The sequence below is a fragment of the Brienomyrus brachyistius genome, chromosome 3, assembly GCF_023856365.1.
Source record: "Brienomyrus brachyistius isolate T26 chromosome 3, BBRACH_0.4, whole genome shotgun sequence".
Lineage (NCBI taxonomy): Eukaryota > Metazoa > Chordata > Actinopteri > Osteoglossiformes > Mormyridae > Brienomyrus > Brienomyrus brachyistius.
Genome location: NC_064535.1, coordinates 30445675 through 30468296, shown reverse-complemented (window position 1 = coordinate 30468296; position 22622 = coordinate 30445675). Strand labels below are relative to the sequence as shown.

Here is a 22622-nt window from a genome sequence, read left to right as displayed (position 1 = left end):
TCATCAGTTTTAGTTGCATACTCACACACAATCATATGCATTATGTATTATAATGATGCCCCAATCTAAAAGTGAATAGGTCTTCTATAGGTGAATCCTAACCTGAAATCTCTCCAGCTATCTGAACTGATAAATTAATCAAAAACAGTGCCACATTAGTTAAACACATATGTTGAGTGATTAAATTTAATGTAATTTAATTACGATGCAGTCTATTCCATGATTTCATCAGTTTTAGTTGCATACTCACACACAATCATATGCATTATGTATTATAATGATGCCCCAATCTAAAAGTAAAATGCTTAGAATGTGAAATACTAGAGTATAGCATTTAAAAAAACATAAGCATAAAAAAAAGGTACCAATTTATAGATAAATTGAAAAATGAAACAAACAATACGAATAACAATACGGTAACACTGACAATAAAATACGGTAATACGGTAAAACTGATAATAATGATAATGTAACACCCAGTTCTAGTAATATGTTAACTGATAAAACACCCCCGCAGTGATAAAGGATGAATAATGAACAGATGATCCTTCTGACCACTTACCCTGGAGTTGGCACACGCACGACCCTTTTTGTAGTCTTTGTGAGAGGCCCGTTTATCTAATTTGGCCCAGAGGGCCTTGGCCTTCCAATAGTTGAGCCTGGACTTGAGCTTGTGATAGAAAATGCGGTACTCGCTAGGCTTGAGGTCCAGGAAATCGCACAGCTCCTGAAAGGCCTTGAGTGTGCCCTTGCAGGTGGAGGCCTGGACGAAGCGGTCAAACAGGACATGGGAGTGGTTCAGCCCCTCACCCCTGGCACCCAGGCCCCCGTCTCCCATGGTGAGGAGGCACAACCTTCCCGCCTGGAACCCACTCTGTCAGTCAGTCTGATCAGCTACAGCTTCCAGATTCCAACATCTCCGTTCCTGCACCAGAGGAAGGTGGCCAGACTTAAGAGGAATGCAGAGCCTTATGCATGAACAGAAGGTCAGGAAACATATCGAGATACACTGTATGAATAGAAGTATTGGGACACCTGGCCATTACACCCACAAGAACTTTAATGCCATCCCATTTTAAATCCATAGGCATCAATATGGAGTTGGTCCCCTCTTTTCAGCAATAACAGCGGACACTCTTCTGAGAAGGCTTTCCACAAGATTATGGAGTGTGTCTGTGGAAATTTTTGCCCATTCGTCCAGAACAGCATGGTTGCCTGACCTCACAAATACAATTATGGACCTTGCTTTGTGCACTGAGGCACAGTCATGTTGGAACAGAAAAGCCTTCCCTTTTCCCATAGAGCTGGAAGCATAGAATTGTCCAAAATGTCTTGATAGGCATACCAAAAAGAAAAAAAATTCTTTTGGAAAGCCTTCTCAGAAGAGTGATAGTTGTTACAGCTTCTAAAGGGGGGACCAACTCCATATTCAGGCCTATGGATTTAGATGTCATATAGTGTATAAACAGGAAGTTTACATTTATAGGCCATTGACATTCAATAAGAGAGGGAATAAACATTATCCTAGCAAGAGGACCCCCTGCAACAATATGGACCCTCTGAAGAGAGAAGAATGGATACAGAAGTATGACAAACAACAAAAGACCTAGAAAGAGCTGTCCTTCCAGAGCACAGTGCAGAAATAAATTCCAAATGAAAACAAGGACATGTGCTTAAAAACAGCATCATCAAGCCCTAGAGCTGAGCCTCTTCACCTTTTCATAATCTCACATAGTTCTGACTGGGGAGTCATCACACAGGGATTCAGTGTTCTTAACAGAGAGGTACACCATGTAAAAGTAGGTCTGATCCTCATAAGCAGGCTGGGCTAGATTTGTTATTATTCTGAAACTTGGACACGGGCATGCAAAACAACATAATTACAATAATGTTGCTGCAACAGGCCGGTGGCTCACGGTGAAGCATTTAGTCATTGTCAGTCTGATGTAACGTAAATATGGAGCAATTTCCCACAAGGTTAAAGCAGCGTCAAAACAATTTTGCAGGCCACATTCAAACATAATGACATCATCATGAGGTCCTTAAACAGGGAGAAAGTGCAGATATCATGTGACAGAAGTAGAGCCAAAAAATTAAGGAAGTATCATTTCATCGCGATGCTGGCATAAGACTTTGTAGAACGATGGCAAAAAAGGAACTACAAAACAAAGCCAGGCCCTTGCCTGAGAGAGGACAAACGTTGCACAATGGGTATTCAAATTATACACAAAACCACCTCACACCCTGAATGTGTATTGTGTTATAAAAGTGTCACAAGGAAGATATACCCAGAGTTTGAATGAAATATGTATGTCTACTGGGAAGAAGGCAGCATAAAGGAGCATCCTCTTGACCAATCATAGCCAGAGTGGATTGTACTATTCTGACTCCCAAAGGGGGGATATCCTCATGTTTGGGATCAGCCCTGTCATACAAAAGGTGTACTTCTCAATAGATGCTTCCCACCTAGAATTGAGCAGCAGGTTAATTACTTGAGAGAAGAGGGATTCATGTTGTAACTGTAAATTCAAATCCAGTTCCTCAACCACAAATTCTCCATATAAATGGAAATAAAAACTATCCAGAGCTTCACCCCAACTACTGAAACACCATCTCAATGAGCTTTGCTCTATAGCAAACGGACTGTGAGTGAGTTTACAGGCCATAGGTTTAGAGATCCATCAGTTCTGAAACTGAGCAAATTGTCAGCCTCATAAGAAGATCAGGAAATTGGTGAAGAGGAGAATGTTAAATGGTCCAGAGGCTGAATTTAGAATGACAACACTACATATCAACAATGTGCCATTCGACTCTGCTGGAACAATCAAAATCTTTGTCACTAGACCAGTCTCATACAGGGCTGATATATTTTCATTGTGCATCCATTCTTCTGCAGGGCATGATTAACCCACCCAAACACAGGTGAACCTGTATGACCAAACACACTAAAGGCAGTGAGAACTCTTTCAAAAGCGGCTTTGTTCCTCGATGTAAGCTTGTACGTGGATGGGTGAGTGTCACAGGACCAAGTTGCAAGCCAAGCCAAGCAACTTCTCCAGAGCTGTGAGCATCACAGGGGAAGCCAGCGGCACACAGACAAGGCCAGATAGAGGCCCTATCCAGTAATTAGCAGAGTCACAATAGATTATGGAATTGTGGTGTGTACCACAGCCTCTTTCATTTAACAGAAGGCTGTGTGTAACCTATTCAAACATGTATATACATAATATTCCAAATGAAAATACACCATTCCAAACATATGTGCATGATTTCTTTTAACAAATGCATGCCCCCTATTTGCTACTGCTACTAATGCTGCTACATGGGCTTAAGTAGAACTCTGAACAAACACCTGAACAACACATGTCTGCTGTGTCCTCCACTTGCCCTCAGGGCCTCCCTCCCTTCTTCCTTCCCCAACACAGTATGCCTTTGTCCCCACCCACACCGGTCTATGCCATTGCGACACATATACACACAAATATATTTGTTAGACACACCTTGCTAGTACCGATTTGGACCCCCTTTTGCCTTCAGAACTGCCTTAATCCTTCGTGACATAGATTCAACAAGTTACTGAAAACATTCCTCAGAAATATTGGTCCATGTTGACATGATAGCATCACGCAGTTGCTGCAGATTTCTCAGTTGCACATCCATGATGCGAATCTCCCGTTCCACCACATCCCAAAGGTGCTCTATTGGATTGAGATCTGGTGACTGTGGAGGCCATTTGAGTACAGTGAACTCATTGTCATATTCAAGAAACCAGTCTGAGATGATTCGAGCTTTATGACATGGTGCATGACCTTGCTGGAAGTAGCCATCAGAAGATGGGTACATTGTGGTCATAAAAGAATGGACATGGTCAGCAACAATACTCAGGTAGGCTGTGGCGTTGCAACGATGATCAATTAGTACTAAGGGGCCCAAAGTGTGCCAAGAAAATGTCCCCCACAGCAATACACCACCACCACCACCAGCCTGAACCGTTGATACAAGGCAGGATGGATCCATGCTTTCATGTTGCTGACGCCAAATTCTGACCCTACCATCCAAATGTCGCAGCAGAAATTGAGACTCATCAGACCAAACAACATTTTTCCAATCTTCTATTGTCCAATTTCGGTGAGCCTGTGCGAATTGTAGCCTCAGTTTCCTGTTCTTTGCTGACAGGAGTGGCACCCGGTGTGGTCTTCTGCTGCTGTAGCCCATCTGCCTCAAGGTTCGACATGTTGTGCATTCGGAGATGCTCTTCTGCATACCTTGGTTGTAACGAGTGGTTATTTGAGTTACTGTTGCCTTTCTATCAGCTCGAACCAGTCTGGCCATTCTCCTCTGACCTCTGGCATCAACAAGGCATTTTCGCCCACAGAACTGCTGCTCACTGGATGTTTTCCCTTTTTTGGACCATTCTCTGTAAACCCTAGAGATGGTTGTGCATGACAATCCCAGAAAATCAGCAATTTCTGCAATACTCAGACCAGCCCGTCTGGCACCAACAACCATGCCACGTTCAAAGTCACTTAAATCACCTTTCTGCCCCATTCTGAAGCTCGGTTTGAACTGCAGCGGTTCGTCTTGACCATGTCAACATGCCTAAATGCATTGAGTTGCCACCATGTGATTGGCTGATCAGTAATTTGCGTCAACGAGCAGTTGGACACGTGTGCCTAATAAAGTGGCTGGTGTGTGTGTGTGTGTGTGTCATACTCTATATATATACAAGTGATAAGCTAAACATATTGTAAGAGAAAGTACTTTATCCTCTCGGGAGCACGTTAACGCTGTCCTTTTCAGAATCGCACGATAAAACAGTTTGCTAATAACTGAACTTTACGGTCCACCTGATGATCTCTTCACCACTCAAGAGTTAGAATACCTCATGGTTTTCATTTACAATACAAAGTTATTCCGCTAATAAACTGGCTAGGTGCTTCACTGCTGGCACCATTAAAAGTATATCAATTATAGACGGAATTCAGATATAGTTTCCGATATAACATCTGAAAAAGACAAACATAAAAAATAGAGAGAGAACGTTCTCTTATAGCAGTACCTTTCAGTGACTGATAAATGTTTGTAATGATTTTTAAACAGTCACATATTAATACATAAAATTACAGTACTACTTAATGAAACTCCTATTTACAGTAAGTCCATTCACACATAGTGGCAACTGCATATTGTTTGTTTATAGTACAAACAACAAATTTCATCGCCATACAACGCGTCGCGTCACGAAATATACATAAAAATTTTAGGCATATAAAAATGTACAGTATAAAAAAAAAAAAAAAAAAAAACACATTTTCGAAATTACCGTATCGTTTTAGACTGTTACCCAGTCTTTTAACGTTAATTGTTTAGTTTTTTGGGGGGTACACTTTGTGGTTCTTTTCCGTGTTTTAGTGTCTTTCGAGCGATCAGCCCGCCAACAAGTGTATGCTCAGTTGTATTGGTCTGACTTCTGTAAACGCATGTTCTCTCTTTCCCTTTTATGCTCTTTACAGTAATTTTACGTCTATACTCTTGGTCCCAGAAAAACATAAAAAAAAACAGTGTTTCTAGGGTTTGAACAAATTATTTGTATTTACATTATTTTAAATGGGAAATATTGATTCAGGTCATGAACTTTTCATGTCGAGAACGGAGTCCTCGAACGAATTAAGTTCGTGAGCCGAGGTATGACTGTATATAGCTCTTTCCATGGAACAATATCCAGTTGGCAAAAATGCAGATGCTTGCATTACTGAAGTGAGTCAAAATCACAAACAAAATCAAAGCAGTATAACCAGAATACTCCTCATTCTCCAGATAACTATGGAAAAGTGAAAGACTATTGTTCAGAACCAGTCAACAATCTAGGATCAAAATACATTGATTAAGCAAAGCCAAAAGGTTCAGAGTAGTGCAATGGCTGTTCCATTCTGTAGCAGTTGGTCTTCGTCTCTCCGACTGCAATGTGAGAGCACAGTGGATTCCATCTACCAGCTGCCACCCCCACCTCCCTCGACCCACCCACAACAAAATCCCTCATTTGACTCCAGGATCCGGAACCTTCTCTCAGTTCAGCAGCTTCCAAACACAAAACACAGTGAGCATGGGGAGCAGTTGAAACAGGTCACAACCTCGGATATCAGCAAGAAACTTGTAAATGGATTTTAAAGTACCGGAAAAGAAACATCTGCATGATGTATCTCACACCACTGCAGGAATTACACAACGTTTATCTATAGAGAACTGGACTGATCCAATTCACATTAGTAATAAGTGGAGTAATGTGGCCCGACAGGCCCCTCCCACAACACAGGGGCCCACAAAACCACGGACATTTCCCCCCCCTCCGCCAGCCCACCAAGACTCAACTGCTGCTCCTCAGATCAGGAGAATGAGGAGGTGACCTCAACATGGAGCAGAAGCAGGCCTTTCGAAGCACAGGTCTCACTCACACCAGGAGCTCTTCTTTTTCATCTTATATTCCAGAGACATGGATACAGATGCAGAGATATTTAACCTGTTATAATTTCAGCTTGAATAGCTAAAAGTTGCCATAACCAAAAAACAAGCTACTAGGGGTGATTTTAAGACTTTTTAAAAGTGGGGGACATAAGAGAGGCCAACCTTATTACTCAATGGTATGATTTGAATCAGTGAGTGACAGAGGGCACTCTGGGGGCCAATCAGCTTTCAGCCAGGAGCAGGTCATTGTGGCCCCACCCCTGTACACACCCCTGAAGCTACCAGTGTTTAAGGAAGAATGGGAAAATACAATGGAATGAGGGAAAGATGAGTGTTACCACTGCATTGGTTAAGAGGAAAAGAAGTTACTTCTGGTGAGGAGACATTTGAATGAGGTATCCTTCACTGACAAGCACATTCAGAGATCCTCTCAAAGTGGGCCCAGGCATTCCCTGAGCCCACTCTGACAGGCATTAGCATTTGGAGAGACTAGGTGTGTCTTCTAGATACCACAGACAAGAAGCAGCTGGATAGAGTGAGAAAGCGTACCTCACACAGTTAGAAGAGACACATCCTGTTCTGCATCCACAGCTAGTAATGTCAAAGGCTGCTAATATTAATCAACATGGTAGCGTGCCTTGTGATGGACTAGCACCCAACCATGAGTGTACCCTGGGCTAGTTCCCTCTGCTACTCAGGATAATGGATGCTATGATGGCGGGGGCATTTAAATTGTACCCCAATTGATACCGACAACATTCGGTTAAGCTCTAATAGACGTCGCTAAATTGCCCATTATGAGTATGTGAGTGTGTGTCTCTTCTAATGGCCTGGGATTCCATCTAGTGTATCCTCAGCCTAGTGCTGCCTGACATAAGCTCCAGATTATACTGGATAAGCAGTGAGAAGATGCAGGAATGAAAGAAGGCTTGCCTCAAAATTGTAGCCTATTAATAAAAACATTTCATTAAAGCAGCACTTGTTTGTAGGTTATGTTTTAAGATATAATGTGCTCACCAATTAATTCTGGCTATACAACATTACACCATTCTTCCAGATGATGGCTACAATTACGTTCATTGCCCAATACATAAACATCCTAGCCAAAATTACTACAAAAATAGACAGGACCTTTATTTATTTAGTCAAAATAGCAAAAATCCCTCAGCATGCTGGATGCACAGGTATAAAAATTGTGTTTAGTGTTTCTTATTTTATTCAATTTTATGTCAGTACCCCAACACATGAGATTTATTGCTTATTCTAGTTTAATATATATAATAATTCCAAATATAATCATTTAACATGGATATCTATAGGCTGCCATGACCCCCATTTGATTCTGACATTCTTACTGGTAGCTTATTTAAGAGTTTGGTCAGGGTAGGTCTTTGGATCTTCAGGTTTGGCCAGTCACAGCCCAGTTACCTTTAAGACACATAGCTAATAAGTGCCTGTCCTCCAGGCCCAGTTAAACAATCCCAGGTGCACTGGGTCTGACCCCAATCACATGGGAACCAGTTCATCATTTCCTCCAGAAGTTCTGACATCAGCACCAGAGTGTGTCACCTAACAGCGAAATTTGTTAAACGTGTTGCTAGGTGGTTACTTCAAAAATCGCTAATAAAACTGCCATTTGACATATGCAGCGATCCTCATTCAGCTCCATCCTCATTACCTCACCAGTAAGCTATGCGCTGCTTGCTAACAGACAGGCAGCCATGTCGATGTCAAAGCCAGCGTGTCTATGAAGCAGAGGCGCTTACACAAGGTCATGTTCGAGGTACTTAGCTTCCAGTGACGAGTGAGGGCAAGCAGGACATCGTCAGAGGAAAAATGGCCGTGAGAATATATTTACGGAAACCATTCTGCTGTTTTACATGGGTATTCCCCATTAAACTTTGAGCTAAACAAATAAAAGCTGCCAGAAGATGTCAATGTGAACAACTGTGAGACTGACAAGTATCTTCAAAACATATGGTGCACATACATTTTCCTCTGTTTATCCATTAAATATACATATCATGCTTTTCTGCCAGTCAGCTAAAATCCCTTAATATCCCGCTGCACGGCTGGGGGAGGGGCACGCAGAACCTTAAGTCACTGTTATTGCTATGGATTCCCAGGCACTGTTATCACCCGTTTATGGCTAAGTCACCATCTGTGCTCAGCAAGAAGCTGCCCAACCATCAAGGTTCCCGACTAAGTGGAAATGAGCTATAGATATTACCACCCTGGGCACTAGGATAAAAAATGAAATCAAAGTAAACAAAAAAATCCAGTCTGTTCCACTATTGCTTTTGGGTCATAGTACGAAAGGCCAAATATTCTGAGTTTGCGATAAAGAGCATAGGAATTGACTGATTCGGCCAAAAATGCCAATGGAAAGTGCTGAAAACATTCTGTCACAAATCTTAGGCCAAAATAAGTAGATTTGCACTTCAGCTCTTTGTTCAGGATCTCTGGGGTGATCGTGTACTTAGTGATATTTGCAAGTTTAAAGACGAAAATGGTGATTGAAAGGTGAGCCATCATGTTCCGCTCATTCATACAGACACGGCATCTGAATGCCAGATTAACCTTCACGCTACAGCATGTCCCGTAACGTGAACAGCACAGCTGCATGGAAATACGAGCAGCCAGCTGAGGCAAGGTCAACCTATGCTGTACTATCCTCACACAGATGCATATTCATAAGCAATAGAGGGCACATTTCAAATTGCGTATGTACTCAAGTTTGAGTCAAAGCTGGATCAATACAGATTACTAATGCATGGTGACAAACCTGAAGGAGCGGAAACTGAAATATCCACTAGACTAGACCGGCCAATCACACCTTAGTGAATGTTAAACTAGTTAATGACAAAGCTTGCAGAATGTTAAGCTGGCCTATCACAAACCTTTATGGATGTTAAAATTGAATGAAGCGCAGACATCATCTGGTCAGCTTGAGAGTAGGGGGTAGGATAAAACTAAATGAGCCTAACTGCTAACAGTGCCTTTGGGCATAAGATGATGCATGGACAACATTACTGTGTTTTTATTAAAATGAAAGACATGAGCTAAGGGCCAAGACAACAGCAAACCCATCAGACACCTTTTCTGAGAAGTGCATAATCAAACAGACTCTTGACATGGTGTATATAAAAAACAGGATTCATTCATTCCGTCTTCCTTTGGAATGCAGGGCTGACATAATATCAGTATTTGCTATTTACTGGTTTATGGTTGTTTTTAACATTGTATTAATCATTCTGTTCTTCAAATCTGTAAACATCTAAGCAAAAATCATTCAACAATGTCATGGGAGGATGATAGCGCCCACAGTAAGCATAGCCCATCCTCCAAGCCTGGCCCTCTCTCCTTGCCATCCAGCTGAGAGAATAGGTCCCGTGGCTCTCTCTGCCCCCGAACTCGTAAACACACCGCCTGAGCATTTAAAACAGCCTGTTGCTACATACATATTAATCCCTTTGGAGCAGTGATCTACTCTGACAAGTACTGCTAACACAGACCCGATTATAAAACTGACTGAAATGAATTTCATGTTGATCGCATGAACTCTACTTAAAATCTTTATATAATTTGCAATATTTGTATTTTTAAACACTTTTCGCATTTAAAATATAATAAATAAAACATACAGACCCCATACCTTTCCATCTTCCAACCATTTATCCAGTACAGGCTCAAACACCCTGCAGTCTATGCCAAGCTACACAGGGCATGCAGCAGGGGACACTGTGAATGGCATGCTAGTAAAATATAAAATATTTATCATTTTCAAATAATCAATGATTCTATACCTAATTAATTCAAACATTCCTTGCTTATATTAAAACCGTCTATAAATGACAAGTTACGTTCAGATATTTGACCAGTTTTCTTAAAACACGGCATTTCTAAAACATAAGAGTAAAAGCTGAGCCAGATTTGGTAATAGGACACAGTGCCACCTACAGTCTGAGCAGCATCTGTCTATACAAAAAAAAAAACACATAAATTCATACCGCTACACTAGCTGCGTAATTGCATTAACATTGCAGGTGACGCAGTCATTATTTTTATCCTGGTGTTTCTCCCAGTATTAGTCATGTTTGGGAGCATACCTGCCTTACCCACCTGCAAGGACATGTCAGCCTAGCAGGAAGTGGAGAATCATGATTCTCTCTGAACCTGGACTCATATCCAGCACTTCCGAGTTACTGGAGATGCAAGACTAGGAACCATGCCAGAAGGAGCCTTCATGGACACAGATCGGCAAACCTCATCCTGGGTGATGCAAGGAAGGACTTTATGTCCTTGAGTCCAAAGCTTGGGCAGCCAGAAATGCCTTAAAATGCTGACCTGCACAGTCCGTCGGGAAATAACTACATGATGATGTGGGCAGATCATCACAGAAAAGAGATACACACACTGTCAACGTGGGATTCCTCAGGAAGTAGCTATCCCCTACTGCTTCCGAAGGAACTGCACATATACCGAAATGACAGTGAGTGGGCTAATGTTGGGCTAAGTTGCTTCCTAGAAAGCGCGGCCAAGCAGGACACACTGGGGTTAAAAATGAGGCCTTCAGGCTCACTACCCAGAAGGGACAAGGCCACTGGACTCACAGGCTAAGTACTTAACCTTCACTGCCACTGTGAACAACACTGGCATATAAATAAATAAAAACAGCATACTTAAATGTTTTTGAAAAGGCATCTGTTAAGCAACTAGACCTTGTGTTAATGACATTTGGTAAGGGACAGCAGTGGACTGGGGAGACAGCGGAAGAATCTGCAGGCTACCCGGGATTGGGATGCAGCCGGGGTGCCGAAGGGCTAGTGGTGGGGGCTGGGACAGGTCAGCCTGTTACGAGCAGATAGTGGAATTCTCCAGCTCCAGCAATGCTGCTTACGCTGAGGAGCCATGGCTGTCTGGCACGTCACACTAATAGGTACACAAAGCCCACAAAGGCCTTCAGCCGAATGACATCACAAAGGTCAAATTTCACCTGTGGTGCTGATACAACCAAGGCTATCATTTTAAAATAAGAATTTAATTGGCATGTAGTAACTGACATGAAACAGGACAGAAGGACATTTCAAGGGATAAATAATTGCAAAAGAAAAATACATAATAGGGTTCTAAACAAATTTAACATGAAAAGAGCTGAAAAGGCAACAAAGTCCAATGACTATTTCCTGTAAAGTGGACACTAATGTGGAACAATCTCCTAGAGCAAGAGAATATAATAATAAAGTGAGCCACGTGTTTGCTATAACATTATGTCAATCAAGGGGGATACGGGGCCTGGGGGAGCCAATTTCACTTTGTCTGGGACAGTGCATGCAATGAGAAGCAAAATAGAGTAAAAAAATAAATAAAAAACTAAATTGCCATTATTGATCTTTTTATGAAAAATATTACGGGATCTACTCATTGGCTCCCTGCAGACTACTACTAGCTGGCTAGCAACGTGTCAGCCTAGTGGCCTAAAAGCAGCACGATGCAGCCACCAACTTCCTGAAAGACATATAACTAAAGCATAACAGGGTACCATAAATCTAAGGTTGCAGAAAGATGTGGATCGTGGTCTAAAACCCGACAGAACCACATATATAGTAATACATATATAAAGCTAACCACAAACTTTGAACATTTTGGTTTCATGGGGTCTTTAAAGCATTTTATATGGGGTTGTCATATAAGCGGCATACATAAAAACCCAAGGCCCTTTCATGACCTCAGTTATATTAACATGGATCACGTCACCACTCAAAGTTTCTGCCACTCTACACACTGAATCGAATGTTAGTCAAACAGCCCAAGAACTGGCTCCGGCAGCAAGATGGAGGCACAGGAAAATATCAGCCACAGTGGCATCCCAACGCCGCGGTAACACCAAAGCAGCCTCAGCAGACACACAAGGAGCCCAAAGCAGCTTCATTAAAGGCATTATCTAAAGGGTTCCAGTCCAACAGCTCGGCTTCCCACTCTGCTTGACAGTCCCCAGCATCGTCCCCCTTGTTAAAGCTAATCGCAGCCTCCTGAGGTACCGGGGCGGTTCACCGTGGAATGTCCTTTCATGTGTCCGCGGCCCAGATGTTACTTCCCGCGCTGAAAGCCTGGAACATGGTTTATAGACTTCCGAAAACAGCCCATCCCCTTTAATATGGGGAGCCCTCACTGCCTCAGAGAAGCAGACCCTCGTACCCTGCCTCCCATTCTTATGCCTCGTCCATTGGGGCTGAAGCAAACACAGGAAAACATCTCACTGAGCTAGGTGCCCCAAACAGCCAGAGGCTCCATTTCAGCACTCAGATGATCCCAGTACAAAGCAACCCATCTTACTGCAGACATAATCAATACTACTGCCCGCACCATGGATGTGCGGGAATCCTCTTTGTAAAACAGGGTAAAGTGTTCGGAAAACCAGGCAGGATGCAAGAGTTAAGAGTATCGCAGAACTAATCGAACATCACAGCGGGGCTGGACTGCCTATCCGGCATACCAGACATTTTTCCGGTGGGTCGTCAAAATTTGTCATGGGAGACTCCCTCCATCAGCAAATTTTATTAGGAATGCATGTCTGGTTGGCTTGTATGGGCAATTTTTAATCCCAGTCCAATACTGGTCACAGCCAGCCAGCTATGTGATGTTCTCTGCAAACATATTTCCCTATAAGCTATAAAGGCTCATACACAAGTATTGGGCAGTATTAAATAATAATAATATTAATAATAATAATATACACAGAATCCCGTACTGCTATACAGCACCAGCTGATAGTCTACATAGTCTACCACTGGCTTGTTCCATTGAAGTGCTTTGCTTGGCTGTACTGATTCCCTGTGTTTTTGTACATTACACTTGGGCCTATTTTCTGAAATTCTCACTTGGTCGATATTTGTGTAGGATCTCTGACACAAGGTTTTAAGCTGCGTCAGAATGTCACATTTGAATCCACGACTATCTTTCACTTGCATCTGGTCAATCACTATGAGCTCAGCCTAGCAACACTGGTACACAAGCTGGCACATTGACAGCTGTAAGCTTGTTATGTAATAGCTGCCTCACTTGTACGTTGCTCTGAACAAAAGTGCCAGCCAAATAAATAAATGTTAATGTGATACAGAATAAAAATCCTTATCTAGAGCTACATGGTCCAAACACACAAAAACAAAACTCAGTATTCATTGTGTTGATGGCAGTCTTTTCTTTCAGCCTCTGTTCATATTTATGGACAAGCACGGGCGGGATGGTCCATCCATTTGTAGACCCTTAGGCTTCTACCATTACTGCACTTAGGATTTCGAACAAGAATTTAGACAAACGTGATTATATTGGATTTAAGCGTCACATTATATCGATTATCCATATGCATTAACATCAATCAGTGATAAATTTAATTCACAAAAACCAAAGCACTATATACGAAATTAAGTACTTATATATTGTATCCAACTGTATACGGAAGATTTAGGGCAAGAGATTTTAGTGACAAGGGGGAAATAGATCATGAATAATGCTCTTTATTTTACTGTATTATACCGTCAGTGTATTATATAGGTAATACTGCGACGATGGTGCATTTATCATCGTAAGGTGTATGAAATCATTCGGGGTGGTTCACCATGAGAACCCCGGTGAACAATGAAAAGACACAATGAAAGGCAGAATTTCATATTTCCATCACAGTGTCTGCCTTTCCTATCGTACTCAAAACCGAACCCTCCGAGACTACAGTGAATTTTCAGTTACTGGACGAAAATTCATTAATGGATCCGACATATATTTACAGGCAGGGGAAATATGACAGCGAGACGCGCTGAAAGGCCACCATTTTCATTTCTCAACATAACAATGACTCACAGACATGCTGGGGTCGCTGACAGACAGCAAGGGCGCCCGGGTGTACACGAAAACGGCGACATTCAATATGGAAACAATAAGACGCATCGTTAACCAGCGGCGATAAATAACGTGATGGGGAAAGGCAAAGAACGAGCGCAATCAGCACGATCAAGAAGCACACCTAAATATGCTTCAATCCCAATAACAAGATAAATACGCATCATTTATCACACACGAATTATTTAATACGGAATGTTCTAGGGTTTATACGATTACGCAAAATTTACCAAACAGATTAAGAAACACAGGGACCAGGTGGTATCTGTAACACTTACTGTCATGGTGCCTCAGTTCTGGAAATCCCACGTTGTCGGAAATCTCACGGTTTATGAAATCTCACCTTTAAAACTGAGAAGCGGCGCCGCTTTAGTGCTGCCGCTCCGATTGGGCGTGTAAGAGCGGCCGATCGCGGAGAGACTACGCGGTGTTGTCACTCCTCTATCCCCGCTTCACAGCCGCGGTCCTGCTTTCTCCTGGACGGCGAGTTCAGACACATCCAATCCCAGGGCCGGGATCTCATCTCCGCTTTGGACTGCCGTGATCTCCGCCATCGTGTCAGACGGGGCCAAATTGCAGACTATCCGTGTAGGAGCTCCTTCAGTTTGGGAAGAACGTTGCGTGAAAACTGTCAGCTGTGCCCACGGACCTCAGCATGATCCCAGCGCAGGAAACGGCGTGTTTTATACGGCCCGGTCCGATTGGATGTCTAGGGGTGACGTTTGGGCTCCGGTTGAGCTTTACATTTCACATTGGGCGTGATCATAGTAGGAATGGACCGTATGGACCCATACACCAAGATAACCGGTGCTTTTACAGACGACATTTCTCCAGCGTTTTACCTTTTCCTTTATGTATACAATCCGATGCTTCTTGTCTAATTTGCACATTTGAATCATTTACCGAAATGCTGTTTGGAAGGAGATGGTCCATGTTTCTGTTTATATATGATCTATTTATGATTGTGGGACTGTTTAGGGGGTATTTTGCATCTTGTGTGTCTTTTTTAACACCAAGAAGTGCAGCCCCCTCCCCCCACCTCCTTAGTCTGAGAGCTCCAAACGAAAAATAACTCCTAATATCACTGGACTATGGAGGATCACCCATGATGACACTTGGGCCCCACAAGCTAAAGGCCAAGGCTTTCTCAAGGATGATGTGACTATCTGTCTCCTGTCACCAGAGAGAAATGACAATCATCTCACTTAAAGAGATGGGCAGTGTCCCTGTGGCTTAGGGGGTAACCTTACTGTACACCAAAGATTATTTGCAGAGCAGACATAGCACTTCTTACATAAACATCCCAAAATAAGTACTGTAGTAAAGGTGTTTGACTTTTGGCTAAAACAGTACATCCAAAACTAAAGGATATCTGTAAGTAACCAAGGCTGACTAAATTAGTGATGGATTAAGACATCTACAGAGTAAAAACAAGGCAGACATTGAGATATACAGAGTTGGGTGTTTGTTTAGCTTCCAAGCACAGAGTACTTTATCACTGTTTACACCACCTTATCTTACAGCAGACAGAGACTTTTGGAATAGCCCTCTTGTGCATGGCCCACTTTCTCTAAATCCACAACAAGTCTTTGGGTGTATCTGTATGCCATGATATTGACATAATAATCCACTCATTCTGCTAAGGGGCCCAGTAACAGAGGTACTCTTGCTATCACCCAGTGCAATGGAATATAATGTAGAAAGCTGAGGGAAAACCTCCCAAAAAAGTGATTTAAACTTATGCAAATATATTTTTGTACATGGTATAAAATGAGTGACAATGGGGTAGAAAAATGCAGGACAAAGAAAAATACACTTACTAAGATGAAGTGCAGTATATTGATAATTTACATTATTTATAATTATGTCAGTTATAATGCTATATTTAGTAAGCCAGTTGCTCTAAGCCACATGATTTTCTTCTTTTTATTTGTTTTGGGCAGCACAGTGGTTAGTGCTGCTGGCTCACAGCAAGAAGGTCCTGGGTTCGGTGCCTGGGTCGGGCGTAGCACCTTTCTATATGGAGTTTGCACGCTCTCCCTGTGTTTGTGTGGGTTTCTGCCGGAGGCTCCGGTTTCCTCCCACAGTCCAAAAGTGTCTGTGGTAGGTTAATTGGCGAACCTAAGTTGGCCCCGTACTTGTGTCAGTGTGTGTGTCCTGCAGTGTATTGGCGACTGCCCAGGGTTGGTTCCCGCCTGGTCCCCCCGCAACACTGGTCAGGATTAAGTGGTTATGTTGATGGATGGATGGATGGATGGATGGATGGATGGATGGATGGATGATTTGTTTCTACTATTATTCCTCTTTTGTTTTGCGCAGTTATCAGGGATTCTTCATAGTTGTATTTATAAACTAGCAGGGGAAATACAATTACACAGATTTTTTTCACTCAGCTGCTTTTATGGACAGGAATGATGCAGACAAATTAGATCAGCCATTTGATCAATCAAAGACAGACATAAATAAATAAATGAAGCAGGACAAGCCCACTTTTGGCAGGGAAAGAAAGAGGAAGACACAGACAGCAAGCTTCCCAAGGGTGTGATTAGTTGAATGCTAACCCTGTGTGAGTGTGCGTGCATGTGTGAGTGTGCGTGTGTGTGTGCGTGTGTGTGAGCGGGTATACCTATCCTTATGGAGACACAATGTCATCCAACGTGATAAATATCTGTTTTTTTCCTTTATGGGGACCGCTTTCCTGGGAAAACTCTATTTTATAAAAATCAGTGACTGCTATGAAAAAACTAAAAATGCAAAAACTCTTGTATTTTGCTTGGTTACTTATGGTTAGGGCAGGGTGGGGGTTAAGGTTGTCATAGTTAGCATTAGCATTTTTCCTACAGAAGTGAATGAGCGGGCCCCATAAGGATAGGTATACCCTACATGTGTGTGTGTGTGGGTGTGTGTGTTTATGCATGTGTGTCTGTGAGGATCTATGAAGACTACAGCAGACCGACAGCTGACCCATCTTCGATCTTCAGATGCTGTAGATGGAATTGGATTCCAGCCAGAATTCTTGAGAAGCCGGAAAATGGACTAGCATTCATGAATTCAGGATGGAGAAGCCTTTCTGTAGCACTTAGCACATAGCTCCCTGAGACACCCCTATAGAGCTTTTATGACGTTTAGAGAGGCTTCATAGCAATAGATGGGGTTATATAGCCAATCACTGTTGAGATTAACCCTGTGGGAACCAATGAAGTAACCAGAATGGATCTGGTTAAACCAAATAGGCATCCTCAGGACCCAGTGATCCCACCTACTGGGGGTTTAAAGCCATTAGTAGATTCATCCCACTACATTTCCTGGCCTAAAGTGGTTATGCAGTAGGTGTCCTAATTAGAAAAAACATTTCCTATTTCGATCTTTTTTGCTCACATGACAAATGTGTTTCTCTGTGTTTAATTCACTTAGCATATTCAGAGTCATTTAGGTAATTTAATAATTTTATTTGTATAGCACCTTTCATACAATTGAATGCAGCTCAAAAAGACAATAAAATATAATATATGATCATCATTGCAAGACAGAAATATGGACGTAACAGCAAAAATCGGAGCAAAAGGGCACTGATGAGTGCACTCACACACCCAGGATTACTGAGTGTTGGGGTCATGCATTAAGCATGTTTTACCTGTTAGTTGGGTGAGGTGTCTATATTAGAGGGTAGAGGCTTCACAGTTCTGGCATAACATTGTGATTTCTGTCTGGACTGTAGTAAAAGACAACAACATCCAGAACAGGGAAGCAGATTAACATAATTCCATAAAGAACACTTATAACTGTCAGGATCGCTGGTAAAGCGGGTGAGCGTACAGGCAGGCAAGCGGGCAGGAAACAGGCAAGGAGGCGAATTACGGGGAAAAACTGGGGATTTATTAAGGATCGAGATAGGCAGGACGGAACGAGAGCACTAAGACTCACCAGCATCAATGACGGACAAATAACTAAGGCAAGACATGGACTCAAATAGGCAAGACAGAGCAAAATAACAAGGAATAGCTGGGTACGATCAGGGAAGCACATGTGGATAATCAGGGGGGCGTGGCACACACGAGGATCGTACGAGCCGGGCGTGACAATAACAGAGTGGTTTAACATTTTACACAACATGTATCTCCTTTTTCTTCCAGTTTTAAACTTACCAGCATAATTTACAATTTATGCAAACAGTTTACATAGCTGACATGGGAATGCCTGGAATTTTTCTGTGATACCCAATGAAAAATATACCATAGAAGGCATTCTCAACAAGGTCCGATCACATCTCTGCCCTAAATGTGGTCTGGAGCTTATAAACATGTGCCTACATGTGACAATATCTTATTTCATTCAGAAACAACTTTTTATAGTGTACCATCGATGATGTAGATAACTGAGGGAATATCAAACGTCGGCCTCCTTGGAGGACCACCTAAACTCCATGGTACCGGCCAACCTGGATCTGCCCCAACCACTTGTCTGAGTTTGTACTCTACCCTTGCGGAATGATCATTTTTTTGTTAATGTCCCAAAATTTAGTAAAATATTCAATGTGAACAGTTCAATAAAAGGTCATGTTTTTCATCAGCTTTCATTCATTTTTCTAGTGTGTGAGATATTCCTACTGGATGCCTTGATTTCTGTCGCATGTTTTTGTACTTTGTCTAATTTCACCTATTAATCTGCTAGAGGTAAGTATCGTGTAAGATGCGTGAAGAATCTGCAAATAACTTGATATTTTAAAGCATTAAACTAATGTACAGAGAAACTTATTCAGGACCTGCTGTGTACCTGACAGGGCTCCCCCTCCTGTTTGATTCTGCTTGTAACCTCTGCATGTAACTACTTACATGTGATGATTCTGCTTCAAAATCCGAAGATGCATCACTGCTGCTTCATTGGGAATGGGCCAGCCCAATAGCAACTATGAGTAAGCATTTCACAGGAACACAACACTCAGTTTTCTCCATCCAATATCAGTGAGATGGGTTGTTGAGTGTCAAGCTCACATATTTCATCCATAAGACACTATGTTCCCTATAAGCACCAGTGACAGTCCTTACATGTTTCCATGAATGCCAGAAGTGGAAACTGGTTGCCATGCTGGCTCTGTAGACTGCCCGGCAGGGCCCAGCTTGAGCCTCCTCCTTCCCACTGCCTGATTTACACTTCTGTCCTGCCCCATATCTGCCAGCAGGCTCATAAAATCCAGGCCCTTGTAATGAGCCGCCTAGCCCTAATGAGCACAGCCATCATGGGCCTGTCATGGGCCAGTGAGCAGGGAAGAGCTTCAGGGGAGCCCTCTGCCTGAGCAGGAGAAGGAGCAGGGCCATGTTGGGAAATGGAGAGGCACATGTACTCACAGGATACACAACATTATTCAGACAAAAACACGCAAACATGTACACAAATACAGCCGCAAACACAGGTGTAGCTCTGCCTGACCCTGAGCTGACTAAGCATTTGTAAGACTGGATTGGGTGAGAGATTGAGATTGAGCTGATCACGAGTCACCATTTTCACTGTGGTTCACATGGTTGTGGCATCTGTCCTTCTTCCAAACGTGTTTCTGTTCTGAGTTCTGTAGTTTTATTTAAACTGTGGGTATTAAAAAAAAATAAACGTTGGCAGTTGGCAAGTTGATTGAAGCAATTTCCATAATCATCATTTATTGTATGTGCAATTACTTCATATTGTCTTTTAAAATACTGCCTTCAAATGTTTGCTCATGTCCTTTATATATTACATTATTGCATTATATATGTGTATGCATCATTATATATGTATATGTTTTCTCTATGTTCCTCATATGTAGGCATATTTCATTGTGATCACACTCACAGATGCATGTGGTAGTAAGACCTCTCCTGGTAATTGTAACTGCAAATGATCATATGTTCAGTCCATTAACCAAATGACAGGAGAATTATGGCTTAGAAAAAGGGTTCATAACCCCTGGTCCACTACTTGGCTCCATTTTGTTACCAGTATTCCAGGGGGTCACAGAATGCTGGGAGTCAGAGAGTGAGGTTGGTTAATTTTTAAAAATAAACCTTATATTTTCAAGCCATGCCTTCATCTGTTCTGAAATTGCAAGGTTTACTGCCAGTACCCCCCCCCCCCCGCCCCGCCCCCCAAATGATCTGTTGTTATCAAGGTTGGGTACAAGCGAGCTTAGGTGTCGGTGAATTGTGGGTTTCAAATCTTCTTTTCATTAATCAGTAACTAGTATGCAGTTCACTGTCTCAAAAGTGTGTCAAACCAAACTACAATACTTTAATATTACTTGGTAATGCCAAGAACCACCTCTTTCGCTTCTGATTGGTCAAGGAGCCATTCAAGCACTTTAAGGGAGAGCTGGATGGCCTAGGCCTTTATGTAGGATGCTTGCTGAACTTATGGATTGTGCAGTCTTCTCAGAAGTTTGTGAGCAATAAAGTGGTATTTTTTTAGTTGGGATGGGCTCAGTCAGCCTGGCTCCTCATTAGCTGAAGCCATGTAGAAGGACATTTTCTCCAGAGGATCAGCTGCCCCAGTACATTGACCCCTGAGCCATCGAGAACATCCTAACGAGCTCTAATAACACTTTACGGATCTTTTGGCAGCAGTGAAGTCATGTCTGCAGATGTTAACCCTGTCTGCCTGTATCGTGTATAAAATAAAGTTTAACTCCATCCATATGAATCATTCATGTACTGTACTCAGAAATGGTATGTATGCGAAGGCAGTGATGTGGGTATCTGTACTGCTCAAACATATAAATCTGTCAGAAGAATTTCTGCTACCTTGAAATAGACAAAGTTTTCTTGAAACTTGGAAAAAAATGAAGTAAAACAAAAACAATTTCAAGATAATGTCTGAACAGGTATTTATGTCTTGATGTTTGTGTGTGTGCTGTTTTAATGTTAATGTGGCTTTATGTATACATGTGTATGCTTCTATGTGTGTTTTTAACTTAGTTTTGCTACATCAGTGCGTTTAAACACTTCTTTGTGTGTGTCTGCGCATATGTGATAGCGTTTCCAAATAGCAAACAGGAAAATGTCCTCACAAATACTGAACTTTATGTTTAGGGCGGAGCTGGGAGTCATATACCCCCCAGTGAGGGTGCAGTCCCCACAGTGACAGGTGAACAAAGGCGGGCGTGTGTCTCTGTGACAGTGCTTGTGAGACTGTAATGATCACTCTGTGCCCCAAACTTCAGACTAATCACAGGTTATTACAATTTGCTTCACAGCTCCTGAACTGGGGTTGAGACATAATCAGCTTCCATGGCAACCTGAGTCGTCCTGCCAGCATGTATGGGTAAGGATCTAGGTCATTCTATGCCGGGAATGATACCACCCCGCAATATCTGCCACATGCCAATCTGTGGTTAGATGGCTCTATTCCTGTCCTCCGATGCCTTCCCCACTCATTGCTGGTGTCATTATTTATGGGACAATCACATCGGGAGATAATGAGGCTAAGCAGACAGGGGGTGACAGACTGTGATCCCTAGCAAAGAGCTGTTCCAGTGGGCTGCCGTTATCACCATGAGCCAGAACTGGTGTAGCCAGGCAAGTCAAACTTATACCCTGATACACATGGACATTACAGACCCTAAAAGTCTTTTATGGATTAATCGTTATAAATGTAATGCCCATGTATAAATTCATAAGAATCTCAGCAGCATAAATGATTACGGCCTTTTGCCTGGGAGGGAAACAATATCCCTCTATTTTTAAGTATAACGCACATCTGATTTTAACACACCATTTATCATCCAACTTAGGGAGGGGGTGGGGTGGAGCCTGTACCAGGCAGATCGAGAGTAAGGCCTTGGGCAGGATGGTACCTGGAGGAGGATGTTCTCCAGCTGCACTGACTAGCATTCAGCTGTCCAAAATGGCACAGGACTTTTTTCCCACTGGGATTCATTATAACTCCTGCCCTGGCTTTATTTCTCACATATGGCCTAACACATGGGGAGTCTCACGCGATCCACCATCCGTCCTGTCCTACAAAGATAAAGGGTGCAACTCATTCTCAAAATAACTCTCTAGTGTAACCTGTGTGGTGCCATGTGCACTGTGTGCACTAATATGGCTTTTCTGGAGGCTGTCGTCACCGTGCTTTGCTGGATGAATCGCCTGCTGCATTCTTCACTGCGTCCTTCAGTGCATCTCATCCTGTCCTCTCACTTGCATGCTCATCCTTCACAGCACCTTCTGCTGTCTTCATACCTGTACGGTCGGCTGCGTGACCTACCCTGCCACATCATTCACTGTGTCCTTCCCTGC

General features: G+C 42.5%; 1 protein-coding gene across 18 annotated transcripts in view; it reads right to left on the bottom strand.

The window, feature by feature from the left end:
- Positions 1-15253, bottom strand: part of mical3a (microtubule associated monooxygenase, calponin and LIM domain containing 3a) — a 63162-nt gene extending 47909 nt beyond the window's left edge. For 3 of the 18 annotated variants that reach the window (XM_049009252.1, XM_049009265.1, XM_049009259.1), the window contains exons 1-2: positions 14637-15085; positions 563-925 (exon numbers count right to left, since the gene is read on the bottom strand). In XM_049009252.1, the coding sequence (XP_048865209.1) occupies positions 563-838 (276 nt within the window). In that variant the 5' untranslated portion in view covers positions 839-925; positions 14637-15085. Of the gene's footprint in view, positions 1-562; positions 926-14636 lie in introns of all 18 variants that reach the window. The other 15 variants (XM_049009263.1, XM_049009261.1, XM_049009264.1 and 12 more) reach the window with 9 other exon arrangements.
- Between the last annotated feature and the right edge of the window lie 7369 nt (positions 15254-22622).